At 43.8% G+C, this 14,193-nt stretch overlaps 1 protein-coding gene across 1 annotated transcript in view; it reads right to left on the bottom strand.

The window, feature by feature from the left end:
- Nucleotides 1–10,542, bottom strand: part of LOC141167399 (extracellular calcium-sensing receptor-like) — a 75,777-nt gene extending 65,235 nt beyond the window's left edge. Inside the window, exons 1-2 of the mRNA XM_073654806.1 lie at nt 10,473–10,542; nt 10,175–10,309 (exon numbers count right to left, since the gene is read on the bottom strand). Of these exons, the coding sequence (XP_073510907.1) occupies nt 10,175–10,309; nt 10,473–10,542 (205 nt within the window). The remainder of the gene's footprint in view (nt 1–10,174; nt 10,310–10,472) is intronic.
- Nucleotides 10,543–14,193: the final 3,651 nt, after the last annotated feature.

The raw sequence follows: 14,193 nt of genomic DNA, 5'->3' as shown, positions 1-14,193 counted from the left end.
TTTGAAATCAGTCTTCATGTAATGTTTGGCCCACTGGAGCCGTTTCTGCTTGTGTGAAGTGGATAGAGGAGGTCGACAGGATGGCATATGCACAGCTGCAAACCTCTGAAGGACCCTGCATCTTGTTGTTCGGGGGACGTTGGAGGCACAAGCAGCTTCAAAAACTTGTCTGCTGCTATGACAAGGCTTTTTTGCCGCTGCTGTTTCAACCTGACGTAATTGCCTGTAGGAAAGAGTCCTCAATTTGCCCTTATCAGCACGCACACATGTGTACTGTGAATCAGCTACATACTTCTTGATTGCCAAGACACTTCATCCTGATCATCGCACAATGTTGATTGTAGTCATGCCTTGACCTAAACACTCCACAATTTGTTGCTTCTCAGCAGCCGACACATCCTTTTTCTTTCCCATTTTGGCAGAAAATGTAGGCTGCTTAATAATGTGAGAGAGCCTTCTTAAGTAGTCTTGCCTTTCATTGGACACACCTGCCAAACTAATTAGCACAGGTGTCTGCAATTGCTTACAGTGATATAAAGAGCCCTGACACACATCACCATCAATGAGTTTAACTGACAAACAAACAAATTCTTCCCTTATCACTCCTAAACACTTTTTGCATAATAATTTGGAACGCGGTGTACATGTGCTTTTCCACAAAACACCAGTGGTTCACGTAGTGAATCTTACAGTTCTAACTTGCCAACCGTGGTCTGTATGGAATTGTTCAATAAAGGGCCCAAAATTAAGATAACATAGATGGGAGAGGTCTCTATGAATAGGAATTCCTAAGTATTTGATACCCTGTGAGGGCCAGGCAAAGGGAAAGTTGGACTGGATGGAATCCTATATGGATTTAGGGAGGGAGACATCGAGGGCCTCAGACTTCACTGCATTGATTTTAAAATTTTACCATGTAACAAAGTGATCTATTTCAGCCATAACAGCAGGGATGGATATATGTGATTGAGTGATATATACTAGGACATCATCAGCAAATAGAGAGCACTTGTACTCAGTGCCTCCCACCTCAATCCACCTAATATTGGGGTTATGGCGAATTGATGAGAGCAGGTGCTCCGTCACTAGGATGTATAAGAGAGGGGACAGAGGACATCCCTGCCTTGTCCCATTGGTGATTGTGAAAGGTGATGAAAATGTTCTGACGCACCCCCTGGGCCTTGGGACACCCGGAGCCGGACCCTTTTTGGTGGATGCTGGTGGTTGTAGTCTTCGTGGCGGCGATCCGGTTCCGTGGCTCAGGGCGGTCAAACCAGTGGCGGAACTATTTATGTGGTTTTGATGTTTAAATGTCCGACTACGCCACCCGTGGATTGTGGTCAGAGTGAACCGCCGCTACAGGGCAGACCGCTAAGGCTGGTGTTGTGGGTGCAGCAGAGCGTAGCATAACTCCCCACGGGAGGAGTATAGCCTCAGGGCAGTGTATGCGGAGGATGGGGGTGATGGTGCAGGGCAGCAGCAGTAACGACACGGAGTCAGTGATGCAGTTCAGGGCCTTTACTCACAGTTCTTATTATCCAGACCACGTCTGCAGGTAACGGCTGCCCACGTCGTACTGTGCTCACCAGGTGAGGGGCTCAGACAACTCCCAGATAACTTTGGAGCGCTTCACAGGACCCCCTTTGTGTGTCCTTTGTCTGGCCTTTCTTACCAACACTTCTGTCCGGCTGCCTCGGGCCTCCTCTTGGTAAACTTGGCGCCAGTTTCCCTGACCCTATGTGGTGCCTTCCTAGCGGGTGGAGCAAGGGGCTGCGCCACATAAAATGTCAGAGCCTCCGGTTTCTAGCTGAGGGTCGTTTCCTGCCTCCACTAGTTCGGGGACCGGTCTCCCCCTTTGGCCTGACCCCTCCACGCAGGTGGATTCAGGCGTGCGGTGGCGACTCGCCCGTCCGCACCCCTGGGATCCCTTCATTCCTCGTTCCTGGAGCCTTCTCCGCTCCTCTTCCTTCCTTCTCCCTCTTGCAGGCCTGGGCCTCTGTTACTAGGCCCGCCTCCGGAGCAGAGCTCATGCAGAGCCCCTGCTCCCTGCCACTTCTGCTCAGACTTCTCTGCACTGAACTAAGATGGTGCCCACCTTTTATACTCCCTTCTTAATGCACCCAGGAACTGCTTCCTCCCTGCTCCTGCACTGCAGGGTTCCCCTTCCTCAGTGTTCCCTCCCCCCACTCCAGCCAGGGACAGGGACTGTCGTGCCCATCTCAGGGGCATATTGGTCGCCCTGCCCCACGGCAATGTGGTGTAATGCATGCAGGTGTCGGGTCCTGATCCACACTCTATCCTTATCTGAGAGTGAGATATCACACCTCTGGGTGAGGTGCAATACGTCTGTAGCAACCGAGCCCTCGGTGCTACAGTTCCATTTATCTTCAGCCTAGGTGACGTATTGTGATACAGGGCCGTGATTTTGGCTATAAAAGGGTCCCCTAGACCCCTACCCCAAGCTTTTTAAGAGAATCATATATGGCGTGCCAGGAGACTCTATGGAATGCTTTCTCAGCATCCAACGAGAGTATCTACTTACAAATTTTTAACTGCATCTAGCCCAGGAAATACTTTGTGCCTAGTAGCAGTGTCTGCTAGTCAGCGGATTATCCCGGCTGTTAAGCAAGCTACACCACCTGTAGTTTGGACACTTAATTTTTTCAAAGGAAATGCTTCGGGACCACGGGATACTTAGTGAAGAGCATCAGGAGGCACCCCAAGGTATAGGGGCTGGGACTGGCACTAGGATGCCTTGCGGTGGACAGCCGAGCTCGATCCTTATAAAAGCTTTTTAACTGCAGCAGCTTTAGTGGACGCTACTGGAGCTGGAATTACGCGGCTGCTGGCATGAGACTTGCCCTCCAATAGATCCTTGTAAATGGATTTAAAGTGTATTCATTCAAATTAGAGGGACAATTTAAATTAAAAAGCTTAGAGCTGCCTCCACCACAGGGGGGCTCTCTCGACCCACCAGCGGACAGGCACCAGTATTGGGAGAGGGGGGCTGGCCGTCAGGGTTCACCGCGGCTCTGGCACAAACCCGGCGACACGGAGGTGGCACGGGCAGGAGCGGACTGGCCGTCTCGGCTTCTCACTTTTTGGATTTTAGAAGGGCATGACATGCCTATATCTGTGTCTCCCCCTCCTTTTACTCCTCCACCTCTTTTCTTTTCGCATGACTATATGTACTTGTCACTTTTCCATGTGTTAGTTGTGTCTTCTGAGCAGTTTGTCAGCTTTTGGACACCTTTGAAGGTGTTTTCTATGTGTTTCTATGTGTTTTTGTTTGCCTGCCATTGGTTTTAACGGTGTTCGAAGGTGTTCGACGAACAGTTCGACGAACAGTTCGGCGAACACACGGGTGTTCGACGAACCGAACCGAACTCGAACACTACGGGGGTGGCTCAACACTAATAGAGATATCCTGGATGAAAATCTTTTCCAGAGTGCTCTGGACCTCAGACTTGGCCGAAGGTTCACCTCTCAACAAGACAATGACCCTAAGCACATAGCTAAAATAACAAAGGAGTGGCTTCAGAACAACTCTGTGACTATTCTTGACTGGCCCAGCCAGAGCCCTGACCTAAACCCAATTGAGCATCTTTGGAGAGACCTGAAAATGGCTGTCCACCAGCGTTCACCATCTAACCTGACAGAACTGGAGAGGATCTGCAAGGAAGAATGGCAGAGGATCCCCAAATCCAGGTGTGAAAACTTATTGCATCATTCCCAACAAGACTCATGGCTGTACTAGCTCAAAAGGGGGCTTCTACTCAATACTGAGCAAAGGGTCTGAATACTTATGACCATGTGATATTTCAGTTTTTCTTTTTTAATAAATTGGCAAAAAAAATCTACATTTCTGTTTTTTTCAGTCAAGATGGGGTGCAGAGTGTACTTTAATGAGAAAAAAAAATTAACTTTTTAGAATTTAGCAAATGCCTGCAATGAAACAAAGCGTGAAAAATTTAAAGGAGTCTGAATACTTTCCGTATCCACTGTATATATAAGTGTATATATATATATTTAAATATAGATATAGATAGCTAGATAGCTAGATAGATAGATAGATAGATAGATAGATAGATAGACAAATAGTAGAGACTGTCAAATCTTTTCAGATTTGCTAGATTTGACAATTTTTTTCCCAAAATTTGATTCTCATAAAGTCACAATACTACCAAGACTGCAATTTCTCTGAAAATACATATATAATGATCTGAGGTATTGTAGGACTGTATTCCAGCCATTTCAAGCTCCTTAATACAAACAAAGCTTGTCAGAATAACCTCACAATAGAAATGGATAATAACCCAGTAGTAAATAATATCTCACTTAGTAACACAGTGCACTGACCAATTTTTCATGTTAATTAAAATTAAAAAACGGTCCAAAAATTATCCCTCTTAGTCAGCTGTGATCAAGGAGACCATTCTGTTTAGAAAACTGACTAAGGGCTTGCTCACACTAATGTATAAATCGGATGAGTGCAATCCGATAAAAAATCGGATTGCACTCGGACCACTGTTATTCAATAAGGCAGTGCAGATCTGCTCATTTTTTATCAGTTGTATTTGGCATACCAGGGTCAGCGTAACCACCCGGCGTACCCGAACAAGTGCCAGGGATCTGAGCAAGCGGGGGGGCCCATTCACCGTCGGGAACACTGGTGCGCTATGGAGCCCGTGAGTTTGGGGAGCTCGGTGCCAGCACCCACGAGTGGGTCTCCCTGCTTGCTCAGGGATCCGGCACTTGCAATACTTACCACTACCTGTTCCACCGCAGCTCCAGTGTCTTCCGATTCTTTTGGTTTTGTGACGTCTTGGGACAGAGGGCGTGGTGACATCACTACAGCGCACCCTCTGCTCTGAGCAGTCACAGTGCAAAGAGCCGGAACACGTCAATGCTGAGGAGTCAAGAGCTCCAGCCGGCGAGGAGAGGTGAGTATATAATTTTTTTTTCTGTATGGAGCATTATATGGGGGCCATTGTGTATGGAGCATTATATGGGGCCTATTATATATGGAGCATTAAATGGGACCCATTATGTATGGAGCATTATATGGGGCCCATTTTTCTGTATAGAGCAATGCTTAGGGTACATTATCCTGTATGAAGCAATTTATTGGGTTCATTATACTGTATGGAGAAATATATGGGGTCCATTATTCTGTATGGAGCAATATATGGGGTCCATTTTTCTGTATGGAGCATCATATGAGGCCCATTATTCTGTATGGAGAATTATATGAGACCCATTATTCTGTATGGAGCATTATATGGGGACCATGATTCTTTATGAAGTAATATATGGAGTCCATTATTGTGTATGGAGCAATATATGGTGCCCATTATTGTGTATGGAGCAATATATGGGGCCCATAATACTGTATGGAGGACTATACTGTCCGGTCTGCACTGTGCACTGCGAGGATTCGCCGGTTTCTAAGCTATTGCAGAATTTACAATAGATATCACTCATGTAATGGAAGAAGTAAGTGAAATCTTTGGCCTTGTACTATACCTATATTTCTCTACCGTATCTGTGCATCATGAATTGCGGTATGTGTTTAACCCCTTCATGACCGAAGCATATTTCCTTTTTGCGTTTTCGCTCTTTGTTCCCCTTGTTCCCAGAGCCATAACTTTTTTATTTTTCAGTCAATATGGCCGTATGAGGGCTTATTTTTTGCGGGATGAGTTGTACTTTTGAATGACACCACTGGTTTTACCATATCATGTACTGGAAAATAGGAAAAAAAATCCAAGTGCGTTGAAATTGAATAAAAAGTGCAATTGCACTGTTGTTTTTTGTTTGTTTTTTTACCACGTTCACGGAATGCTAAAACTGACCTGCCATTATTCTTCTCCAGGTTATTATGAGTTTGTATACACCAAACATGTATAGGTTATTTTTTATTTAAGTGGTGAAAAAAATCCAAAGTTTGATAATAAAACAAACAGCGCCATTTTCTGAAACTCGTAGCGTGTCCATTTTTCGGGATCTGGGACTGGGTGAGGGTGTATTTTTTTGCACGCTGAGCTGACTTTTTATAGATACCATTTTGGGGTAGATCCAATGTTTTAATCGCCCGCTATTGCATTTTATTGCAATGTTGCGGCATCCAAACAAACTTAATTCTGGAGTTTAGAATTTTTTTCTCGTTACGTCGTTTACCGATCATATTAATTTTTCTTCTATATTGATAGATCGGGCGATTTTGAACGCGGCGATACCAAATATGTGTATATGTTTTTTTTTTTGTTGCTTTATTTTGAATAGGGTGAAAGGGGGGTGATTTGAACTTTTATATATATATATATATTTTTTAATAGTTTTAAAAACTTTTTTTTTTACTTTTTGCATGCTTCTATAGTCTCCATAGGAGACTAGAAGCAGCAACTGTCCGATCGCCTCTGCTACATACAGGCGATGAGCAGGCTATGAGCGCCGTTGTCATGACAACCCATCAGTGACCCGCAATCACGTGAAGGGGTCACCGATGGGCAGGGTAAGTGACGTGCTTCAGGCGCGGCGATGTTAAATGCCTCTGTCAGAGATTGACAGCGGCATTTAACTAGTTAACAGCAGTGGGTGGATCGCGATTGCACCTGCGGCAGTTGCGGGCACATGTCAGCTGTATAGATCAGCTGACATGTGCCCGGTTTAGTGCAGGCTCAGCGCCGGAGCCCGCGCTGAACAGGGGGTGATGACGTGGTGTGCACTATTACGTATCCTGTCATAAAGGGGTTAAGGGGCCACTGAGACTCTTTCGCCTGGGGCCCACGAAAACCTGGAGCCGGCCCTACGGCATACGGTGATTTCACTTCAAAATCGCTACAGCACGAGAAAAAAATTTCATGCCATACAGATCATCAGCATGGCATCCAATTTTTACAGATACATTATAATTCTGTAGCATAGGAAAAAAACAAATTGCATATGGACAGCACACGGACGGTGTACGAATGACAAGCGACAAAAAATCGTCTCAATCTCCTGGATGAGAATGAGCCTGATTTTTTATACGCTAGAATAAACGAACCCTAAAACTGACAGTGTAGCTCTCTGAGGTAACATTATCCTTCTGTGACTGAGATGACTGATATGTAGAGATGAGCGAGCATGCTCGTTACTTGAGATTTACGAGCATGCTCGGGTGTTTCCTGAGTATCTTTAGCGTGCTCGGATGTTATGTTTGAGTTGCGCTGTGTCCATGATTTGCGACTGTTTGACAGCTTTAATACAAGTAATGAATGCCTTTCAAAAAGTCAGCACCTGAAAAAGACCACTGTAATAATGTGGATTGTTCTGATGTAAAATTTGACTAGTTAAACATTTCCAACACACACTTTGTGAGGCAGACAGTCGCAACTCAATTGGATTTTTCAGAAAGTTATTTTGTATTAAAAACTAAAACAATTTTTCCCCCTTCACAAAAATGTTTTCACAAGAAATACAAAACAATCGCTTGTGACAAGCAAGTACCACCATCTCTGACACCGATTTCATATTATTTTTTTTCTCTAAAAAAATATTGTGCTAGCTTGCTGCTTTTTAGTGCATTAAATGAAATGTACCCTTTCGGAACACTTTTCCCTGTTTGCATAATTCACTGTGAAAAAATAAATAAACAGAACATTCCTTATACTCCAGGGGTTCAACGCAGCGTCTCTGCCATTGGCTTGGTCTCTGTTGTTTGTCTGTAATGGTAGCGCAACATCGACATAGTTGGAGTCAATCAATGAGCGGCTGTACCCATGTAGTCGGCTTAAGCCTCTCAGAGCCGCTGAGCTCAGTGATGTTAACGTGACAACAGATGCCAGCATATCACTGATCAGTCACACTAAGGGTTCGTGCACATGACTGTATTTTCGGTCCGAGTGCGATTCAACAAAATATAGCAAAAGGACCAATGTTATTCTATGGGGCCGTGCACAAGTCCGATTTTGCAGCATAAAAACTTGCAGCATGTCCGGGTTGGATCAATATTTGGATTGCCCTCAGCCATGCTAATGAGTCCGTGGAATTTTTTTTTTCCATTTTCTCCTCATCGGAGAGAATTGGATCACACTGTGATCACTCTCTGATAAGAGTTTGATTAGAGTGTGATTAGCCCGATTCTCTCAGATAAGAGAATATATGCTGGTGTGACCCTAGCCTAAGTGTGGCACTGCTGCTATCACCTCTCCTATCTCTCTCTTACCCTTTATCAATTGAATTTCTTTATTATTCGCAGACAACTACACTCATTTTCTGCAGTGCTGCAGTTGAAGAACACATTACTGCTTGTTGTATTTGTCCAATATTTTAGAGTTTTCTTTTCCTACCTCTACCGCTAAGATTTGATGTCCACTCACTTCCGAAATCACTCTTGCATGGCTACTGCATTCCCTGCTTAGGCTTTTATGCAGGCTATGATAGTCTCTCCGGATTGATATGTCATATGATACTTGCGAGGTATTATTGAGAAGCTCACACATTTATGCTTCTGCAATGTGTAAAATGTTATTGGCCAGTTTTAGCCATTCATGCAAATCTAATCACAAATTGTTAGAATTCATCGGGTGCAGCAAATTACCAAAATTACTACACAAATTCAAGTCATGAATAAAACTTAACTTTTATTAGTATCATATAAAATGAGCTCTGTTCACACAAACACAAATAACCACTAAAACAAGTAATAGTAAAATGGGACACTTTCATAGAGTGCCCAAGAGAACCAGTGCAAAATAATAAAGATGGATTTCACCCATTTTTCGACAGGAGACAGGAGCTTGGGTTAGGGGAAGAAGATAAAACAACTAGTATCTCCTGCCGCGCCCCTTGTGTTGACTCCCGCTCTTACAAGGCATTTCAATCACAATGAAGAGGCATAATCAAGCGAGTGTACTCGTAAGAAGGGGACAGTGTAAATAGAGTCTAGTATATATGGGCAAAAGGTTCTCCAGTGGCAAAGACCCTACAGGAATAGGTGCACAGGGTGCTGCAATCTAGAGCATGGTAATTCTTTGTGCAGACTTTCCCCTCTGCAACTGCATTGGATGAAATTTTCAACAAAAACCACATCAAAATCTGCATGTATCATATGTGGACTATGATGTGGAAATGCAGCTAAAATGCTATGGAAATGCTGGAGACGTGCGGATTGGAAGCATGCAATCCACATTAATTTGGCAATATGTGTATTTACCATAAAAAGGCCTTCAATTCAGTGTGGCTCCCGGGTCCTATTCCTGAAACTGATGGAGAGCAGAATAGGAAGAGAAATTTATGTTGTTATCAGAAGCTCCTACACCAAGAACTGCTGCAATGTGGTGGTGAACAGGAGAAGAACAGCTTATTTCCTGCAGAGCCGTGGAGTCAGACAGGGATGTAGCCTAAGTCCAACGCTCTTCAACTAAATAACCATCCACCACCCTCAAATTCTCTGTGGCATCAGAAATTACCCTCTGTGATGTCCAGGTGAAATTTCTGCTGTATTCAGATGATCTACTTCTGCTGGCACCAACCGAGAAAGGCCTCCAAGACAACCTAGAAATCCTGGAGAAATTTAGCTCCACATGGGCACTACCGATCCACCCAAAGAAAACCAACATCATGGTGTTCCAGATCGGACCAGCACCTTTCATTTGTGCTAAACAATTGCCCACCTACAAGAATAGACAAAAACATTGACCTGGCCCTTGAAATCATCACTGCCAACCTACTGAAATGACCTCAAACAAACTGTAGTAAATCTGAGCTTAATAAAATGAACACACCTTTCATATTGCCAGTACCGTAATGGAGCCATCCCTAGTACTGACATATATCAAAGCGCAATAAACTATAGACTTGCATTAGCGAATTTCATCAAAATTAGACATGCCACCACGATTAGGTGTAGACAACTTGGTCCACAAAAAAACACAGATATGTGAGCAGCCCCATAGATTATAATAGATGTGAGTTTTATAACCATGAAAAACATGGAGATAGATGGATAGATGGATAGATGGATAGATGGATAGATAGAGAGATAGATAGATAGATAGATAGATAGATAGATAGATAGATAGATAGATAGATAGATAGATAGATAGATAGATATTAGATTTTCCTTGTGATAGACCAGACAGGATTTGGTACATTTTTAGTTCAGAAAGAATTCATGTAAAAGACTCACGAGTCACAGGAAATCTGGTGTTCCTTCTCTTTGAATGAGTAAACGGGATGTTTGTAGGACGTGTGCACTGGAAAATGTCCTCCGAAAATAATATCGCCATCCCGTACAAATGCCGGCTCTTGTCTGCCGTGAAGACTGCATGGAATAGATTGTCCAATTGAAGCCGAAAGCAAGAGGTTTAAAATGTATAACCCTAGTAACATGCTGAGAGGAAGGAATATTAAGGTTCTAGTTCAGACTTCATATATTTTGTGTATTAGTTTTTTAATAATTAGTATGATGAAGCCATCCATCTTACCTTTAAGGAGTAAGTTGAGGTCTGGTCTTTGCAGGTCATGGATTGTCACATGCCCTGTGTGAGGAGCCATTTATACTTATTCAAGAGTCACCTTTAATTGGCTGCTCGAGTCTCTGGGGCAGAGGTTTTTAATTGTACAAAATCTCACAATCCTCATTAAATGGAAGATGCAATAATAGTTTGAAAGATAATTTGATCCTATATTTCTGAATATTGTTTTGTTTGTTTCCTGTCATTTAGATTTTGTAGTCAGAGTTTATATAAAAAAATACCCAGAAAAAAATAATATGACCAATAAAGTCATAAAAGTTTAATCAATATCAATGTTTTTGACTATTGTCACCAGGACCTTTTACAAAAAAGAGGGGCATCTTGAAAAAAATCAAAGTGGACCACCATCATAGCACTGCTGCAAATCCTATACTAGGACACAATGGTTTGGTCATTGTTTCCCACCACTTTCCAAAAACTTACCAGACTGGACTCCTAACAATTGTTTCCCATCACTTTCCAAAAAGCTTATCGTACTGGGCTCCAAGAAAGCCTACCTTAACTCCAGCGAGTACAACGTTCATGACAGAGGCTTTGTCATAATCTCACCCCTTTGGACTCCATTATCTCCACCTCAAGGATTATGGCCATTTCAGTCATTTTTGGAGCAAGTTGGAATGCCACAAAATAGCTTGTGGTGGCCATGGCTGGTCCATCCTATTTAAAGAAGCTCCATATGTGCGGCCAATTTACTTTTTTTAGACTTTAAATTGACCTGTTGTGAAATATAGCTTTTCTGACTACTCTTCAGATTCTTCACAGTGCCTGAAGATCTTCATTAGCTGACCCTTTCACATCTGACTATGCAGATGTTAGGTTCATGGTACAGCATCCTGATACTGTCTTACCTCCATTACTTGGCCCCTAACTTGTTGGACAGATCTCATGTTTCCTTGATTTTACCGCAGTGGGTGTTTCTTGACCATTGTTACCTGAACTATTGCTCGTTTAACTACAGGCTAAAATTCCCTGCTCGTTTCTCCAACCCATCCTATTCTATTCTGGTTTTAGCATCTGTAGTCACTTATCCATGGAATAAAAATTACTGAACACCTAACTTATGGCACTTAAGTCCAGGAAGCTTTCTAAGTACCATGACCCAAAACCACAGTAGTGGTGATGGTGGTTACCATGGAGGAATTGCACATTGGGAACCAAATTAATACAGCTATGTAAAAAACTTGATCTGGCCTCTGTCAGACAAGTTATAGTGATGAGTACTGTGTTCGATACTACTCATAATTTACTTTGATTGTTCAACTACACTATGTGTTGCTACTCTGCCCTATACCTCATGTGGATTTTTGACCTTTTCCCTTAACCGCTTCACGACGCCCCACTGTAGATAAACGTCGGCGCTTGCTGGGCTCTGTGCAGCACCGACGTTTAAAAACGGTGGGTGGTCCCGCAGCGCTCAGGACCCCCAGGGTCCTGCAAGCGCTGCGGTACCAGTTCAGAGCGATAGCTCTGACATGTGGCATCATGGGGACCTGATTGGATCAGGTCCCCATGATGTTAACCTGTTCCTATCTTCTAGATGCCGCGATCCATAGCGATCGCGGCATTTAAAAGATAGTGACAGCCGGTGGTCGGCGATCGGGACCTCCCACATACCTTAGTAGCGGCGGGGATCCCAGTGCTGTGACCTCTGACATCATCGGGACCTGATTGGCTCAGGTCTCGATGATGTCAGCGTCACACCAGCCAATCAGAGAGATCACTAGGGAAGTTTGTTTTAGCAACAAACTTTCCCGGGCGATCTGGCTGATAAATACACTGTTTCTCCTCCGATCTCAGTGAGAGAGCAGAGGAGAAACAGTGTGACAAGAGCTGTCAGCCTTGCCACAGTAAAAGTGAAAAAAAAAAAAAAAAAAAAGAAAGTAAGAGTTAGGGTTAGTCAGTCCTGTCAGATCAGTCAGTCCTGTCAGTCAGTCAGTCCTATCAGATCAGTCAGTCCTGTCAGATCAGTCAGTCAGTCAGTCCTGTCAGATCAGTCAGTCCTGACAGTCAGTCAGTCCTGTCAGATCTCTCAGTCAGTCAGTAAGGTCAGATCAGTCAGTCAGTCAGTCCTGTCAGTCAGTCTGTCCTGTCAGATCAGTCAGTCCTGTCAGTCAGTCAGTCCTGTCAGATCAGTCAGTCCTTTCAGTCCTGTCAGTCAGTCAGTCCTGTCAGATCAGTCCAGTCAGTCCTGTCAGTCAGTCAGTCCTGTCAGATCAGTCCAGTCAGTCCTGTCAGTCAGTCAGTCCTGTCAGATCAGTCAGTCAGTCCTGTCAGATCAGTCAGTCAGTCCTGTCAGTCAGTCCTGTCAGTCAGTCCTGTCAGTCAGTCAGTCCTGTCAGATCAGTCCTGTCAGTCAGTCAGTCCTGTCAGATCAGTCCAGTTCGGTCAGTTCAGTCCGGTCAGTCCAGTCCAGTCCCGTCCGTTCAGTCCGGTCCGTTCAGTCCAGTAAAAAAATATAAAAATAAAATGGCCCGTCAGACTTATACCACAGAGGAGGTGTATGCTCTGCTATGTTCTGACACTGATGACAGTGCAATCTCAGATGGAGATGTGGATTTTGAGGGCTCTAGTAGCGGCGACACTGAGAGCTCAGAAATGAGCAGTGATTCTGGTCCATCCTCAAGCCCAAGGACCAGTACAGCAATAAGGGCAAATAGCGCTACTGGAGAAAAGTCTCCAAATCAGGGAACACTGCCCAGTACAAGCGCTGTCCCTGCTACCAGTGAATTGGCGCACGCCAGTGTACAAGGGGCTTTGCCACATGATCTAGCATTTCCCAGATGGGAGGCTTCGGATTCGGCTGCTCCATTCAGCCCTGATTTCAACGCCACTCCTGGTATAAATGTGGAGGTGGAAGATTTTGGACCAATTCATTTTTTTAATTTGTTTTTTTACAGACAGCTTGCTAGAGCATATTGTCGTGCAAACAAATTTATATGCGTCCCAATTCATAAGCCAGAATCCCCGATCTTACTATGCTAGGGCAAATTTATGGACACCAACTAATGTCCTGGAAATAAAAAAATTTTTAGGACTTACATTTGCCATGGGGCTTGTTAAAAAACCGAGCATTCGATCTTACTGGTCCAACCACCCTGTTCAAGCCACCCCTATGTTTTCAGTTGTTCTTACTAGGACCCGTTATGAAATGCTCATGCGGTTTTGGCATTTTAACGACAATAGTCAATGCCTGCCCAGAAATGCCCCAGAACATGACAGGTTATATAAAATTAGACCCATAATTGAAAATTTGTCAGAAAAATTCTTAAGGCTCTACACCCCAACACAAAATATTTCTATAGATGAGTCCCTTTTAAAATTCAAAGGAAGACTGCACCTCAAGCAATTTATCCCATCTAAAAGGGCAAGGTTTGGAATAAAGATCTATAAAATGTGCGAAAGTTCAACCAGATACACATCCGCTTTCCGCATATATGAGGGGAAAGATAGCCAACTAAACCCATCAAGATGCCCTACTTATCTGGGGACATCTGGAAAATTGTTTGGGAGCTGATTAGTCCATTTTTTCAAAAAGGCTACAATCTGTACGTGGACAATTATTACACCAGTATACCCCTATTTAAAAGTCTGGCTGAACACAACATCGGGGCTTGTGGGACCATCCGTAAAAACCATCAGGGGTTTCCACAACCATTGGTCAACCAAAAGT

The sequence above is a fragment of the Phyllobates terribilis genome, unplaced genomic scaffold (genome assembly GCF_046119375.1).
Source record: "Phyllobates terribilis strain yellow unplaced genomic scaffold, ASM4611937v1 Scaffold_11__3_contigs__length_659146591, whole genome shotgun sequence".
Lineage (NCBI taxonomy): Eukaryota > Metazoa > Chordata > Amphibia > Anura > Dendrobatidae > Phyllobates > Phyllobates terribilis.
This window is presented reverse-complemented; position numbering and strand designations above follow the sequence as displayed.